The sequence below is a fragment of the Fusarium musae genome, chromosome 1 (assembly GCF_019915245.1).
Source record: "Fusarium musae strain F31 chromosome 1, whole genome shotgun sequence".
Classification (NCBI taxonomy): domain Eukaryota; kingdom Fungi; phylum Ascomycota; class Sordariomycetes; order Hypocreales; family Nectriaceae; genus Fusarium; species Fusarium musae.
In genome coordinates, this window is record NC_058387.1 from 534,629 (window position 1) to 548,918 (window position 14,290).

The 14,290-nt window shown below is 47.1% G+C and overlaps 4 protein-coding genes across 4 annotated transcripts; 1 reads left to right on the forward strand and 3 right to left on the reverse strand.

Moving 5' to 3' along the window:
• Window positions 1-3,102: 3,102 nt before the first annotated feature.
• J7337_000196 (uncharacterized protein) lies at window positions 3,103-4,971 on the reverse strand (the record flags this gene model as incomplete). Its single annotated transcript, XM_044817960.1, has 1 exon — window positions 3,103-4,971. The coding sequence occupies one exon, from the start codon at window positions 4,969-4,971 to the stop codon at window positions 3,103-3,105; it is 1,869 nt and encodes a 622-aa protein (XP_044685662.1).
• A 4,862-nt stretch (window positions 4,972-9,833) lies between these two features.
• J7337_000197 (uncharacterized protein) lies at window positions 9,834-10,662 on the forward strand (the record flags this gene model as incomplete). Its single annotated transcript, XM_044817961.1, has 2 exons — window positions 9,834-10,256; window positions 10,309-10,662. 2 exons carry the CDS (start codon window positions 9,834-9,836, stop codon window positions 10,660-10,662), a joined length of 777 nt encoding a protein of 258 aa, XP_044685663.1.
• Window positions 10,663-10,849: 187 nt separating this feature from the next.
• J7337_000198 (uncharacterized protein) lies at window positions 10,850-11,664 on the reverse strand (the record flags this gene model as incomplete). Its single annotated transcript, XM_044817962.1, has 2 exons — window positions 10,850-11,037; window positions 11,085-11,664. 2 exons carry the CDS (start codon window positions 11,662-11,664, stop codon window positions 10,850-10,852), a joined length of 768 nt encoding a protein of 255 aa, XP_044685664.1.
• Window positions 11,665-12,492: 828 nt separating this feature from the next.
• On the reverse strand, window positions 12,493-13,304 carry J7337_000199 (uncharacterized protein; the record flags this gene model as incomplete). Its single annotated transcript, XM_044817963.1, has 2 exons — window positions 12,493-13,110; window positions 13,269-13,304. The coding sequence occupies 2 exons, from the start codon at window positions 13,302-13,304 to the stop codon at window positions 12,493-12,495; spliced, it is 654 nt and encodes a 217-aa protein (XP_044685665.1).
• Between the last annotated feature and the right edge of the window lie 986 nt (window positions 13,305-14,290).

Consider the following 14,290-nt stretch of genomic DNA (forward strand, 5'->3'; position numbering starts at 1 on the left):
ATCACGTAACGGGGGTGTTTTTGTCTGTGTGAAGTGGGAACCTGGGAAACCGGGGGTACTTTAGCTCGTTAGTGTTGGCTTTAAATTCAGAGATCATCGGCCCAACAGTTCTCTCTCAATGGGGTCAGATCCTATCTCTTGCATGTAACATTGTGGCGAGTTGGGTGTGTGCCTCGCCTCAGTTGTGCATTTGTACTGTAATTCTGTAGCACAGCGCAGAAATCTAGAATTCACGTCACCCATTGACTACCTTACTGTGCTGTTAATCGGGCGCAGGGCAGATTTGTAGGCTCTTTTGGGCCGTTGGTTTTGCCTCATCACTATAGTTACGCCAATCTCTTACTAGCAAAGATCGGCCCGGCACTTGATCATGGCGCCGAGGCTGAAAGGGACAGAGAGGAAACAAGACAAGTGAGAGAGAGAGGGAAAAAAAGGCGCAGTAGTGTAGTGTGGTTTCTAGAAGCTCGGGAAGAGATAAGCTTAGGCACTTTGCTCCGAGGCCTGATCCTGTACGACATCTCCAATGGCTGCCTGCCTGCAAGTTACCTAGTACCATAATACGGGAGTGTCACAGTGAGGATCTTGTTAGTGAGATTCCTATGGTATCCACTGCTATCAAACCAAGCCACTCCCCTTGTGGAAGGTCAATAAAGGCTCTTCTGGGCTCCCTTCAGAGATAGGCTCTTCCTCTCTCCAAAGTCCAAACCACGACCACCCCCCGGTCTTACTGCGGTCTTGGCTCCAATGTTTATCTACCAGTATCTGCCGTCTGTTTCTCTGCGGGGAAAACACAATGAGGACAAGGGTGACAAGAGATAGCCAGGGATGGCTCTGACCACCGCAGGCCAGCTCTGATTGAGCAGCTTGTTCTCTCAGTGGGTATTTTGGTGTCCACCCCTTGAATAATACCATCACGTTCACATGATCTTTATCTCGAACCGGGGGCCCTGCAGGGATACGGATACAGACATTCTCCGCACACAGAGATACCAGTAAAAAGTTAGTTTACGAGCCAGGTTTTTTAGTCAGTGGTTTTAGTTAGATCTAACGAGAAAACTCCAAGTAAAAAAAACAACTCTAAAGCTAAACTGCATGCTTAAATGAGGGAAAACCAATATCTTTTACCTTATTATTAGCTAATTCCCCAACTCGACCCCCCTGGCCAAGAGTGCGGAGAGCCCGTCGTCAGCGGGAATCACTTTCCTATTGGGGCCATCAGGGATTCTCTCCGCACTTTTTTCTTGAATGGTCCAGACGGTTTTACTTGGCAGGGAATAAAATAAGCACAGATGATGGATGATGGATGATGGATGATGCTGATGATGAATGCTGCACTGATGATTTGGGGAACAACATTCGTGTGGCTTTTCGGAGCATCGACATGACTAGTTAGCTCCGCGAGGACCAACATTCTATTACATACTTTTGTGTCATGAAAATTCAGCTTCGGAAGAGGCTGAGACATTTACGCTGAAGTTTCATTGCACGAGAGAGCAAGAAATCGTGCCTTGGTGTACGCCTCGATGCACTGTCGATCCGGAACGTGAAAGCCAGCCTCGGGCGCTCAATCACACCCACTTTGCTCTGTCAAAAGCTGACAAGCTTAGGCTGAATCCTGCACATATTGAAGGTTTATTATAAGCATAGATAAGGACTTGACACCTACTTAAGTGGTCATAAGGCGTATGATAGGCACTCTGCTAATCGGGCAACAAATGGCTGAATACAACCTTATTTAGAGTAAATGTCTACACATTGGCGGACAGACAGTGCCACAGTCGCTCGTTCAACGTCAACAAAATCGGATCCGAACATCCTTGCAGTTATCGTCAATCTTGAACGCCCTGCGGGCCGCCTCACAGCACTTAGGCGCCAGATCTCGCTCCTCGTCAAGATTATCGTACGTTAAACAAACAAATACCTAAACCTTAAGACAAAAACTATACTAAACTCATAAAAATATGCCTTACTATGACTAACATCTTGACCTTGCCGCCCAGTTTATATGTCTCAAAACTCCAAGCGAAGGTCAACTAGCCGCACATCCTTGTCCACACCGAGAAGATATCAAGGTGAATACGGTAGACTTGCGCGTTCTCCTCAACACTACTGCATACCAAATTAATCACTGCAACAATGCTCCAATACCCCTCAAAAGCCAAGACTTGGGCTGAAATCCGGGGCCCCAGTTGATCCTGGGGAAGTATTACGTTATAGCCGTCTGGGGAGATCCACGGATCATGCATTCGTTGCAACGCTAGAGAATTTATCGTAAGTTGGGATTGGGGACGGTATATGATCAATGCTAGTGTGGTCTATGCTTTGAGGGATGATAGATCATGATGGATTGTGTAGTGGCGAATGAGGAGTTGTGAATAGCCCGTGAGTGCCGAAAGTCGGGCTGAGGAAATTGAGGGTTCAGGAGAGTGTCTTGGCAGTGAAGGTGAGAGAACATGGATATGGTTTTAGGACTTACTGTAGCAGGCTGAAGGGGTCTGGAAAGAATGGTACTGAGTGGTCGTGACTCACATAAAGTTCAGCAAGTTGAGAAAGGGTTCACGGCAACTCTTCACGGCAACTCGTCGAGACTGTTCAACGGGGTAGCTAAGGTACGAAGAGACTGAAGGGACAGTTCTTCAGCACTTGAAGTAGGTATAATACGAGACTGGCGACGTCTCGTTCAACTACGTTGCATACCCCTAGGGAGAGCTCTCTTCTCTTGAGCTTGAGACATCTCATCCACACAAGCTATGAAGTTGGCGGACGAGAATATTCTTCGCACGGCCGACGCATCAACAACTTTGTTCCACAGTCTCTACATTGCTAGAGAGGAACCAAACCTCGGCCTATTCTTTGTCTGCGTGGAGAGCTAAACACTGGGTTGACGATAAGGGGGCTTAGGGTACGGTAAGCTCTTAGGGAGCAAGAAAATATGAGAATTTAGAAGAGAACACTAAAATAAATTCAATAAAGACTCCCCTGAATTTAGACTGTATTTCCTAAGCATTTCCATCCTTTAGGATGAAGGTCTTCAGCTTTTTTGCCTCCCCCTTGTATCACCATGGTATCTATCTTGACTGGTCCTCATCTCAAGACGTTCATTCACTCCACACCCCGAGCCTTCATGAAATCCACCATGTCGAAGAAACTCTTCTTGTACCTCCTCTCCTGCGTCGTCCTATTAACAGTCTGTATCCCAAAGTGCGCATCATAATCTCCAAACTCCCAATTATCCGCAAAGCTCCACGCATAAGCCCCCACAACCTCGACACCGTCCTCCCAAATCGCCTTGAGCGTCTCAGACAAGAAACTCAGGTAGTAAATACTCCTCGGCGTGTCAAACAACTGGTCAGATAGTTCCTTGTCAGCTTCGGCGTACACGGGGAAACCAAATTCTGTGAGAGCGACGGGGGTCTTCCATGTGTTGTGCAGGTAGTTGAGATAGCTGCGTAGATAGGTTGGCGTTATGTACACGTAGCTCTGGGAGCGGTAGCCGATGTTCCAGCCGTTCACAGTTGTGGTGGTCTGGTTGACGCAGTAGGGGCGGAATGTGGAGGATGAGTTTGAGGCACATTCGAGGACGCTGTCTTTTTCGTCTGGGACGGGTGGTGCGATGACCGTAGCGGTGTATGGATCAATACCCAGGAAATCTGCTGTACCGCCAATGTACTTGAGATCATCCTCACTCAGCGGCACATAATCATCGAATGTCTTCTTGAACGACTCAGGGTAGTCCTCGCCTAGGAAAATCGGATTACAGAACGGTCCCAGCTGAATAGAGTTGAAGTGATCCGCAGCGTAGACATCAGCTTCACTCTTAGGATCACGAGGAACACCAAAGTTGTTGTTGAACTTGAGCGCAATCTTTCCCTTTCCGCCAAGCTCCTCCTTATACCAGTGATAAACTCGCGCATGAGCCTTGACCACATTGTTGATGGAAAGTGCATTGTATGAGTAGAGAAGAGGCTCGTTGAAGGTGAACCAAACAGGTACACGATCGGCATAGTGCGCCATAGCAACCTTTGCATAGTGGACGAAAGCATCTTGGAAAGTCTCATTCTGATAAGCGCCGTTGACGTAGCCAATCTCAGGTGGATCAGCAGCTTTGGTGAGATTGCTGCCATAGAACTGGAGAGGCGTATCGAAGTGAAGCAGGGTAACCTCAGGAGTCATGCCCTTCTCAAGGATGAAATTGATCACGTCGTTATAATGATCGATACCCTCCTGGTTAACAGGCGTGCCAGGCAGAGCAAAAGGCAGAATTCTCATCCACGCAATACTGAACGAGAAATGCTTAGCTCCCATCGCAGCAACACGCTCAATATCTTGCTTGTAGTAGTAATAATGCTCGTTCGTGACATAATCCTTCGCACGGCCATCTTGAACGAGGATGTCCATAAGAGACGGTGCCTTTCCTTCTTCCGCAGTGGCACCCTCAATTTGACTTGCAGAACTAGCAACTCCGAAGCTGAAGTTCTTGGGGAAGTTGTAGCAGTCCGACGGGCCAAAGTAGTCCCGTGGCGGTAGAACTAGCTCACTGCTGGGAATAGGAGTGGGGGACACAGTTGTGCTGAAAATTCCCGTCTCGGTGAAGTTGGGCGGGTTTGCATGTTCCCAGAGACCAGTCCATGCGGCTTGCCCATAAGGATCATCTGTATCTGAAGCCTTTGTGGTGGCATTGGGGTCCCATTTTCCCCAGGTTGTGAAGGACAGTGACGGCACGAGAGAGATGAGGGACTCTGGTGGACTGGCGTATGTAGTCGTTGTTGTGGGAGACGGCACCGAAGTAGCGTATCTCAGAGTCTCAGAGAGGGTATAACTAAATGGTGTATATGTGTATTTCGGCTCATGTGTCTTTGTAGCCTTTTTACACTGAGGCCGCTCGGTAGGACCCTTTGCATCAAGATAGATCTGCTGGCCAACAGCCAGCGACGCAAAGAGGAATTGTATCACAGCGTATGAGGGTGTCATGATGGGCGACTGAGATACAGAACTAACGAGAAAAACAGCCCGCGCGATCCCACGATATATATGCTCAAACTACTCTATGTCTCCTCCCACAACATCATTGATCCGTCCTTGCCGTCCCTCGGGGGTTAAGAAAACGCCGGACCTTAATGTAGGGCGTCAAAATAAACTTAGCAAAGGGTATCCTAAGTCTATACGAAACTTATCCTAAACTTATACTAAGTTACCTAAGTGTTATTGTCACTTGGTATCAAGATTCTGAGTTTTCTTTCCTCCCCTAGCCGTCACCATCAATTCCGAACCGAAAAGCACTGCGATTCCGCGTGTTAGTCGATCTCCAGACTTTTCGGACCGATTCAAACCTGTTCTTTATGAGAAATCGCGGGGAAGTTGTGGGGATGTAACGGTCATGCTCTCACTTTACAAAGCCACGGATACTCCGACTTGCACGGGAAATTGTACGTGCTCGCAGTACCGTGTCGTTTGTGGGGATAGAGCAGTGACGGCATCGTGCTATTAGATTTCCCCGGACCAAGATTATGGTGCCGGCCTTGTCGATCTTTGCGGGTTATGGCCCAGGGATCCGGTTTACCCCAGAGTTACTGTCCAATGGGAGGATAAGATGAAAAGTTTATGAGGAGCCGATGGTGAGAGCCGTTTTTGTATTTCGCCGAAGTCGAGCGATTGACATGATGTTTCGGGGTTTCGGGGTATCTCGAGAGGGAATGGTTTGAAAGCTAACCATGGGAAACCAGACCAAAGCTGTTAATCCCACCCGTGATATCATTGATGGCGCACAGTTGAAGTATAGCTTATTCATCTGGGACAGAGATGAACCCACCATAGACTATTCTTGCCGTTTATTAATTGTCCTTCATCGCGACTCTTCGTCTCTGATGCAGCTTTATAGTATGTATGTACTTTGCCAGCGTCTCGGCGCAACTGAGAAGGCAGCATCAGGGAGCAAGAAAAACATAAGACTTTAGAAGAGAATGTCAAAGTAAACTCAATAAAGACTCCTCTAAAATTAGATTAGATTGTCTAAAAGTTTTCATTCCTTAGGACGAGTATGTCTATAGGGCCGCAGGCTCCTCAGTTCATTGTTCGCTGTGCATGAGCACTTGGGCACACCATTTCTTGTGGCTCCACGGCGACACACGAGCTGATTGATAAGATCTAAGAACGTTTCAAACATAAAGAGTTCGACTTGTGCAAAGAGCAATACTTTATCCTTCAATTGTATCCAGACAAAGAGATAATCCATCGACCTTAGTGTTTACGATTCAACACTCAACCTACATCTCTGTAGGGCCGGTTGGCAGTGTACAGTATCGTATTACATACTGGCAGCTGGCTGAATAAACTGATAGTTCGCACATACGAGACATATAAGTTCTACTTGTCAACCAGTACTCTTCTCTCTGTTCAGCCAAGAGTTAGAATATCATGAGGTAAGCAGCAGCAGCAGTTTCTACAATTGCCCCGTATCATTAAATCTTACTCAGTTCTTGTTACTTCCCTACACTATTGCCATACTTTAGGATACTCAATTAGCTAGCTTACTATTACCCTTTTGCAGCCTGAACACTCTAGCAGTATACCTAGCTTAATATAAGCTATTAATTGCTAAAAAGCTGTTTATGTGTGCTGTATCTGACCCTGACGCGCCAAATCTGATGTCCTGATTTGGTAAATCGCCAGGGTTACCAGCCTCATCCTTAACCATAAGGCTACCTTTCTTACAGAATAACAGCGAGGCTATCTTAAAGCAATAGGCAACCTTGTGCCCTGTGGCATAGGTAGTCGCCTTACTGTTGCCATAAATGGTATCAACCCATGTACGGTGACGGTCTGCATCAGGTGCCCTATCCCTAGTGTTCATGTACCGATCATACCAGCTCATCAGCCTCTGCACCATATCGTCAGCCTCATCCATCTCATTAGCACAATAGATTTTCTTCTCAGGGCCACGCGTCCTCCGTAGAAGCTCTACAATCGCAAATTACCTCTTAGGAAACCCTTTATTCTGGATACAGATGATATGGAAGAGAACATCATGAGTTGTAGCCGGATCAAAATCATCAGATATACTTTGCTCCAACGGACCATGAGTCATACCATCGTAATCGAGGGTGATAATGTCAGGCGGCATATATATGTTGGTTATGTCAAGATGGTGAGCGGTTGTATGGACACCTTTCCAGGCCAAGCTGATCTGACCTTGTGTTATGGGATGTGCAGTAGTGCAGTATCGGGAATGCCTACTCGGACGGGCATTGGCTACCCGAGGCCAAGGCAGTGTTATCTCCATCTGCTGTCGCGGGTCAGTTGTTAGGATTGTGGTGCCGTCAGTAAGAACTTGGACTCGGCCCTCGGGCCCCTTAACGGGGACTAAATGATCGTTTGGATCCATAATCTGTGAAGCATACTGGTAGCCACCGGTGCAAAGGTGCTCGATAAAGACACGCTTTGTGCCCCTGTGCTTCATGATCCTGCCAGCCTCTGTTCTTGCTAGTGACTTGGTGAAAGAGATTGGAATTGGGTCACAGATGGAAAACCGGTACTTTTCAATAGAGCTAGGGCGCATATTGCAATATGTGTTGCAAAGTGTGTTGTAGTATACCAGACTTGAAATGTAAAGTAAGAACATTGCTATATATAAGGTATATATATATATACCTAATTGATATCACAACCATTTAAATGGGTTGTCCTATACATAAGCTCTGTTCTAGCTACAAAGCTGTATATTCATCATCCCAGCCTTATTGTTTGGCTACTCTTTTTGTCTCATGCAGCCTTATGGTACTGCAGTTAATAACAGAGCTAGGCTGAAAAATAGCATGTTTACCACATCAAGGCACCTGTTCAGCCTGACTCTTTGTTCTAAAGTCATTGTGTAGCTAGGACTGGCACATCGCAATGGTCAAGTAAACTTAGTAGTAGATATTAAAGCGGGATGAACACTTGAGCCAAATAACACCATTTTCATCATATCAATAGGGCTTTTCAGATCGATCCTTTATCCCGGATGTCTTGATTCGGTGACAAACCAATAGGACTGTGGAAAAGCGCCTTATACTAAGAGAAATCAGACTGGATGCTGGAGGACACATCGAGCAACAGAGCAAGGCAACTGATCTCTGTGGGCCGGGTCATCATTTGTTCATATCATGTGGCCCCAAATTATGCTCTAACGTTCCTTGGTGATATTCAGACTGGAAGAAACAACCAGTTTCTACTTAGTCCAACTGATTCATTACGGGACAAAGGATTTCGGGTATTTTATGCGCAATCTAAAGCCCCTAATGATGTAGTATCGTATGTGGTAAATCAATTCAACCGCTCCAGATCATCCGGTCAAACACAAATACTACAGCAACCATGGCCAAGTGAGCATATATACTCCCATCTACTCGATTGTCTCTTGGCGCCTCAATGCTCACTAATAGTCCAACGGACCAGGCTTGTCTGCCACGGAAAAGCTTCCAAGGGCATAGTCATTGGGCGTTAGGTCTTGAGTGACAAAAGACTTGGCCATGGTCAGGAGACTCATGTATCGTCGTTCATGACCAAGATGTAAGACAAGAGACTTGGCAGTCTATTGATACTGACTACGTTTTCATATTTAGATACCCCAAAGATGGTAACTGGCTCAAAACCAGTCTTTCCCCGGAGTCTATTCAAAATCAGTTCAGACTTATGCTCATGGCAGAAGCCTTTGGCTGTCATGTATGAGTGAAGGTAGCGGGAGAGCTGCACCTCGCGATATGTTTCCACCTGTAGGACAACTGTCACTTTCACATGACTAAGAATGATTTATAATTGACTCAAATATTGAGTAGCTTCTTTGATGTTACTTGCAGTAATTAATAAAAGTTGACAAGAGGCGTTGACGACCAACGCCGTGGCTATCTACTAAGCTGAAGCCCTGTTAGGACATCATCACGAAGTCATCGGCGCCCCCTATGCCACATGAAGCAAGTCGCCACAGACCAATCCACGCAAAGGTATGAATTCAAATAACCGGCGTGTTCTCTTGCTCTAAACGCTTTTCCATCCACCTAGGTTATCGGAACGTGGAAGCAAGCCCGGCGACGATCAAGATCTCGAAACACAATAGACGATTCAAGCAATGGCATGTAAAACAGCGAGTCCCCAGACTAGAAGAAATGGAAGGGCCACAGACGTCGTACCATGTTCCGGATACGTGCTGGGGTCGGGGTTGGCGATAGGAGACAACATTCCGAAGTCGCTGGGTCAACTATTGTCGGCGTTCACTTACACAGATCACCAGTCTCTTGGTGTGTGAGTATTTGAGTGGCTTGTAGTTAGGATGCGCCACAGGAACGCCTTTGGATATGCCAGGTTGGTGTCTCAGATGTTGAATATGCGGGAATAGTGTAAGATGAACTGCTTGTGAGGGCAGTGAGGCATTCTACAACACAACACATTTCACTCTACAAACGCAACCACAAGACTTCCTCATGATTACTTATATATATTGCTTCTTTTCTATCATATATGACATTTAGTATCTTTAACCCCTAAAGTCCAATTCCACATCCGCTGCATCGAGTCTAGTCCAGGAACAACTGGAATTTTGCCACGGCCACCATCAAAGACACACAAATCTAGAGCAACAATAGCTCAAACTTACGCTACAATCCTCACCAACGATTTGACTTTTCCCACAATGATCGACTTGCCGAGTCACAGAGTATAAGATGACGAGTACTTCCCGTTTGCGGATGCCATTGTCCCAGTCTCTCTTTAACCACCACTCCACAAACTTGAAACCCCTGATCTTTTTAGATCAATTCCACTCTCTTTAAGCAACAAAACTTGTGGTTCATCATACAAAAATGAAGGCTTATCTCGCGCTCTCTATCCTGGCCTGCGCCATCTCAACTTCAGCTAAGAACATCCACCGCAGGGCTGACAATATCCTTCCTGCTGCTGGTATTCCGGTCAAGGCTGGGTATAACGCTTACGGAGGAAATTATGATCATCCCGAGACGAACAAGTATCAGCCTGTCGGGCAGAAGCAGGCTTCTACTGGTAGCTCAGGTACTACCAATACCGGGGGCAAGAAGGCAACGGCTCAGAGCACAAAGTGCATTTCGAAGAGCAAGCTTGAGTCTATAGTCAACAAGTACGTCTCGACTTTCTCTGGTATCACCGATGGTGGAGCGTTAGCCAGGACTATTTTCGATGAGGACGTCAAGTTTTACTCTCAGTCTATCTGGTGGACTTCATCATCCTCCAAGATCAACAAGTACGCCAAGGTAAACATATCCTCACCTTCTCACTCTGCACCTATAGGCTGACAGTTTCCAGAACGATGACTTTCCTCCCATCTACAAGAACCGCCAGGAGCTCATCGAAGGCAACACTGAAAAGACCAATGACCCCAGCGCCTTCATCAAAGGACCCATCGCTTACGGCTGCAACTCTTTCACATTCTACTGGAAGGGCGACTTCGAGGTTCCCAAGGGAACTCGTCGTGGTCGTGGCAACGGCATCGATATGGTGTTCTTGAACCCTGAGACTGGGAAGGTCAAGAAGGCGTACTCTGAGTACAACACCCTTAACCAGGTCTACAACTGGGGTGCTCATATCACCTGGTCTAAAGATGAAGTCTGCTGTGATTGCCCGGTAGTGTTTGATCCTAAGTGCAAGTGCAAGAAATAAGCTTGGAGTGTCTGTAGCATAGCTGGTCTAGGATAGAGGAAAAGGCGTTGGGTTCTTCATTTGGGTTTGGTCATGGGTGAACTTAGATAGGCGTCGATGCATATACAATCCTTGCATATAAGCACATTATCATTCGAACTTATATTCAGTCCTTCGTGTTAAATCTTACATATGTGTATGTTTATGTCTAAAGACGGCTTGATACCTTGGACTCATCACCCAAGAAAACGTTGATCAACTTGGAAAATTCATCCGCGTACTGATACAGGAAGCCATGTCCAGAATCAGGGTACAAGTGTAGTTGCGCCTGGGCATTCTTCAGCTTCTTCCATATCACGATGCTGTTTTCTGTAGGCAACAGAAGATCTTCACTTCCTACTCTTGTGTTAGCGCTTTGCAACTCAAGTATCAGTCCAACTTACCATTTGCAATCAGCACAGGTATACGAAGCTCTTCCAATCGATCATAAGACGCATCCTTAGCCTGCTTCGGATCCATGAACTTTGCAAAAGCAATTCCCTGCAGACGAGCATTCGCGGGATCAACATGATCCGTCCTATCCTTTCGTGCAGTAGTGATTCTCTCCCATGCAGCCTCACCCGCAGCCCTGCTCTTGTCAGAAGTGTTAAACATGCTCATAAGAAAAGCTTCCTTGTGCTCTTCCTCCGTCTTGGCAGCGCTGAGAGCATTGAAGGCCTTCAGAGAAGGCGCTGGTACTACACCTTCGCCTGTGCTGGGCATAGTTCCACAGAGGATAAGCCGACGAACGAGATCCTTTCCGTTGAGGGCGACTAGCTGAGCAACACAGCCGCCCATAGAGAAGCCCATTACATCAGTCTTGTTCACGTCGAGCGCGCGGAGGACGTTGATGTAGTATTGTGCCCATTGCTTGTACTGCTTGGGGACTTCGCCCTCTGAGCGCCCTACGCCTGCGTTGTCAATGGTGATGATGGGGCGCTTGGCCGCGATGGGGTTTATGAGAGCTGGGTCCCAATGGTCCATCGTCCCTCTGATATCGTCAGTCCAGGTCTGGGAGATGGAATTGAAGAGATGCTCCACCTGTAGTGCATGCACAATGTGAGGGGTACGCCTTGTTTCGCGCCGAAGCGCCTGTAGGCGAACTTGATGCCATCTACAGTGATGAACTGATCTTGAGCTGTTTCATACGTCGACATTTTGTAAATAATATGAGTCTGAGGTTCCAATTTCTGAGTGTCAGCAATTTGGATGCTGCTGTATAAGTTCAATCAAGATGCCGAGGTCCATCGGCTTTGACGTCAGGTGATCCGTGATCCGGGGAACCTGGTCAACGTTTTGAATACTTTCCTAATTGGGAGGATGCACCAAGTCTCAGTGGACGGGAAGAATAAGGTTGACTTCACGATGCTCATGGGCGAATCTCAATGTAACTTACACAGGGAGCATAGACAATTGTATTAACCTAATATTAGATAAGCAGAGTTCTTTACAACTTGTGAATGACGCTTGATGCACAGCCCTTGTAGAGTTATCCAGTGCTTCTTCGTATCTTTGTTGCCAGTCGCTTTGATTGTGGAAACCTTGCCTTTGGATGAGTTTTACAAGGCTCGATTCTCACTAGAAGTGAGATCCGTGGATGCCTCAAATGCGAGGGTGTCGCTCGAGGCGTTCCTTGCCGTTGCCCATGCTTCTACCAGCACTACAAGAACAAACAAAACACTGTAGGGTATGTCGACGGGTTTGCTATGGAAAGATTTACCGCTATTGCCAACGTCAGGTCAGTGGTCTAAATCTACCAACTTGTGTTGGAAAAAGGGTGCAACGAAGAATTCATTGACCGTCTCCTCCACTTCAAGCTGTTCCGCCGCTTTCAAGGTTGGAGTCGCCAAGCGAAGCTCGACCAGACACAAAGTTCTTGTATACAGGACTGAGAGCCACTGAGTGCATGTCGCTCCCGAAGTAGAAGAGAACTCTGCCGTTTTGGTGGAAACTGCCATCAGCCTGTTCAAAGAACCAGGTCAAGTTCTCGTCTCTCTCACTAACAGCCCGAGCCAGAGTAGGGTAGTCCTTCTTGATACCAGTAAAGATATTCTCCATCGTACCGTCAAGCCAGCCAGACTTGGTAGTAGACAGACTCGTCAGTATAGCCGTACCTTGGTCCTGAGGCATGACAATAGCCATGCAATGCATAGCATCATCATAGTAGGCAGTAAAGTTCTTCTCTGTTAGTATGCTGGCGAATTGATCCACGATAGCCGCAATGTCAAGACTGTCGGAGCTGCTGTTTGACGTAGCTTCAAGCTTCTTGATATCTTGCAGTTCCTTGATCGAGGAAGTCTTTCGAATGCGGTTGCCCAAGCGGATGAGTGCACCAGCGCCAGAGTCAGTAAATAGTTCCTTTTGAAGGTTACCAGGGTGGATGATAGCCACGCTAGAGCTTCGGGGAAGATCGTCGAGAAGATACTTCAGCTACCGAATTCTAAGACGAGTGCCGTAACGGCACCAGGGCTGAGCCATGAGGTAATCAAACTCATCATCAAGGTTGATTTGCGAGATCATCTTCCCCTTACCATTAAAAAAGCCTCCTTTTTCTGAAAGGTAGATAACCTTTAAGGGCTTAAGCGTACGAGCAAGTTCAGCAGCCGTAACGTCCGCATTGACATTTAAGAGGTGACCGTTATCTCCTTTAGCTATTGAAGTTAGGATCGGTATGTATCCTGCTGATATACTGCTCTTGATAGCTTCCTTCCGAACCTCTGTGATCTTGCTAGCATACTGTCACTTCTCCTTGTCAAGGTAAGAAGCTCTAAAGGCTCCCTATATAGATCGCGTTGCGACACCAAATGCGTCTAAGCGTTTTATGAGTCGTAAGTTTTCTTCTAGACAAAGCTTACGCGCAATAGTAAGGGTTTTGGCATCAGTCACTCTGAATCCATCTTCAAATTGAGGAACCACCCCCTCAGCTTCTAAGCGGAAATTCAGTTGCGGACCGCCGCCATGGACAATCACTGGGTACAGCCCAAGCTCATAGAGCAATAGTATACTGCCACAGAACTCGTCTAGGTGTTCCTGAAGAATGGTGCCCCCGACCTTGATGACTACAAGATGTTAGGAAGTAAGCGTGAAAACCTTGAGGTACGCTGCTGTCTCGCGCTTGCTGCCAATGTTGCTGATAGTCTGGGCCACAATCTCACGGGCCGATCTCTGTTGAGTGAGTAAGCGGCGGCGAGGGCATGAGTTATTGAGAGAGCGCGGTTGAGGCATCGAAATGAGGCCAGGGCGGGCGCGGACACGCGAGTGAGAGTTTGGGACGTAACCAGGCGGACGCTGGCCCCAAGGACAACAGCAGCAGCTGGCAGCATTTCGAAATTGTCAAAGTTATTGTGGTTGTAGTTGACTCATGAGGTAGAGGTTTTGGATTCATCATATTAATGCCCTGCCCCTCCCGTCTTCGGAGGGCCAAGTAGTACCAGCATGTGTCATAGCATGATGAACCGGTTAGGTTGGCAGCTCAGGTACAGGGTCGCAGTAGTTTTAATCCATATAAGTCATTGGATGCTATTCCCAAACAAACACCACTACTAGCTAATCATTCATATACTCTTTCAATGTCGCCCTCAGTATAACCCCCTCTCACTACAGCAGGCTA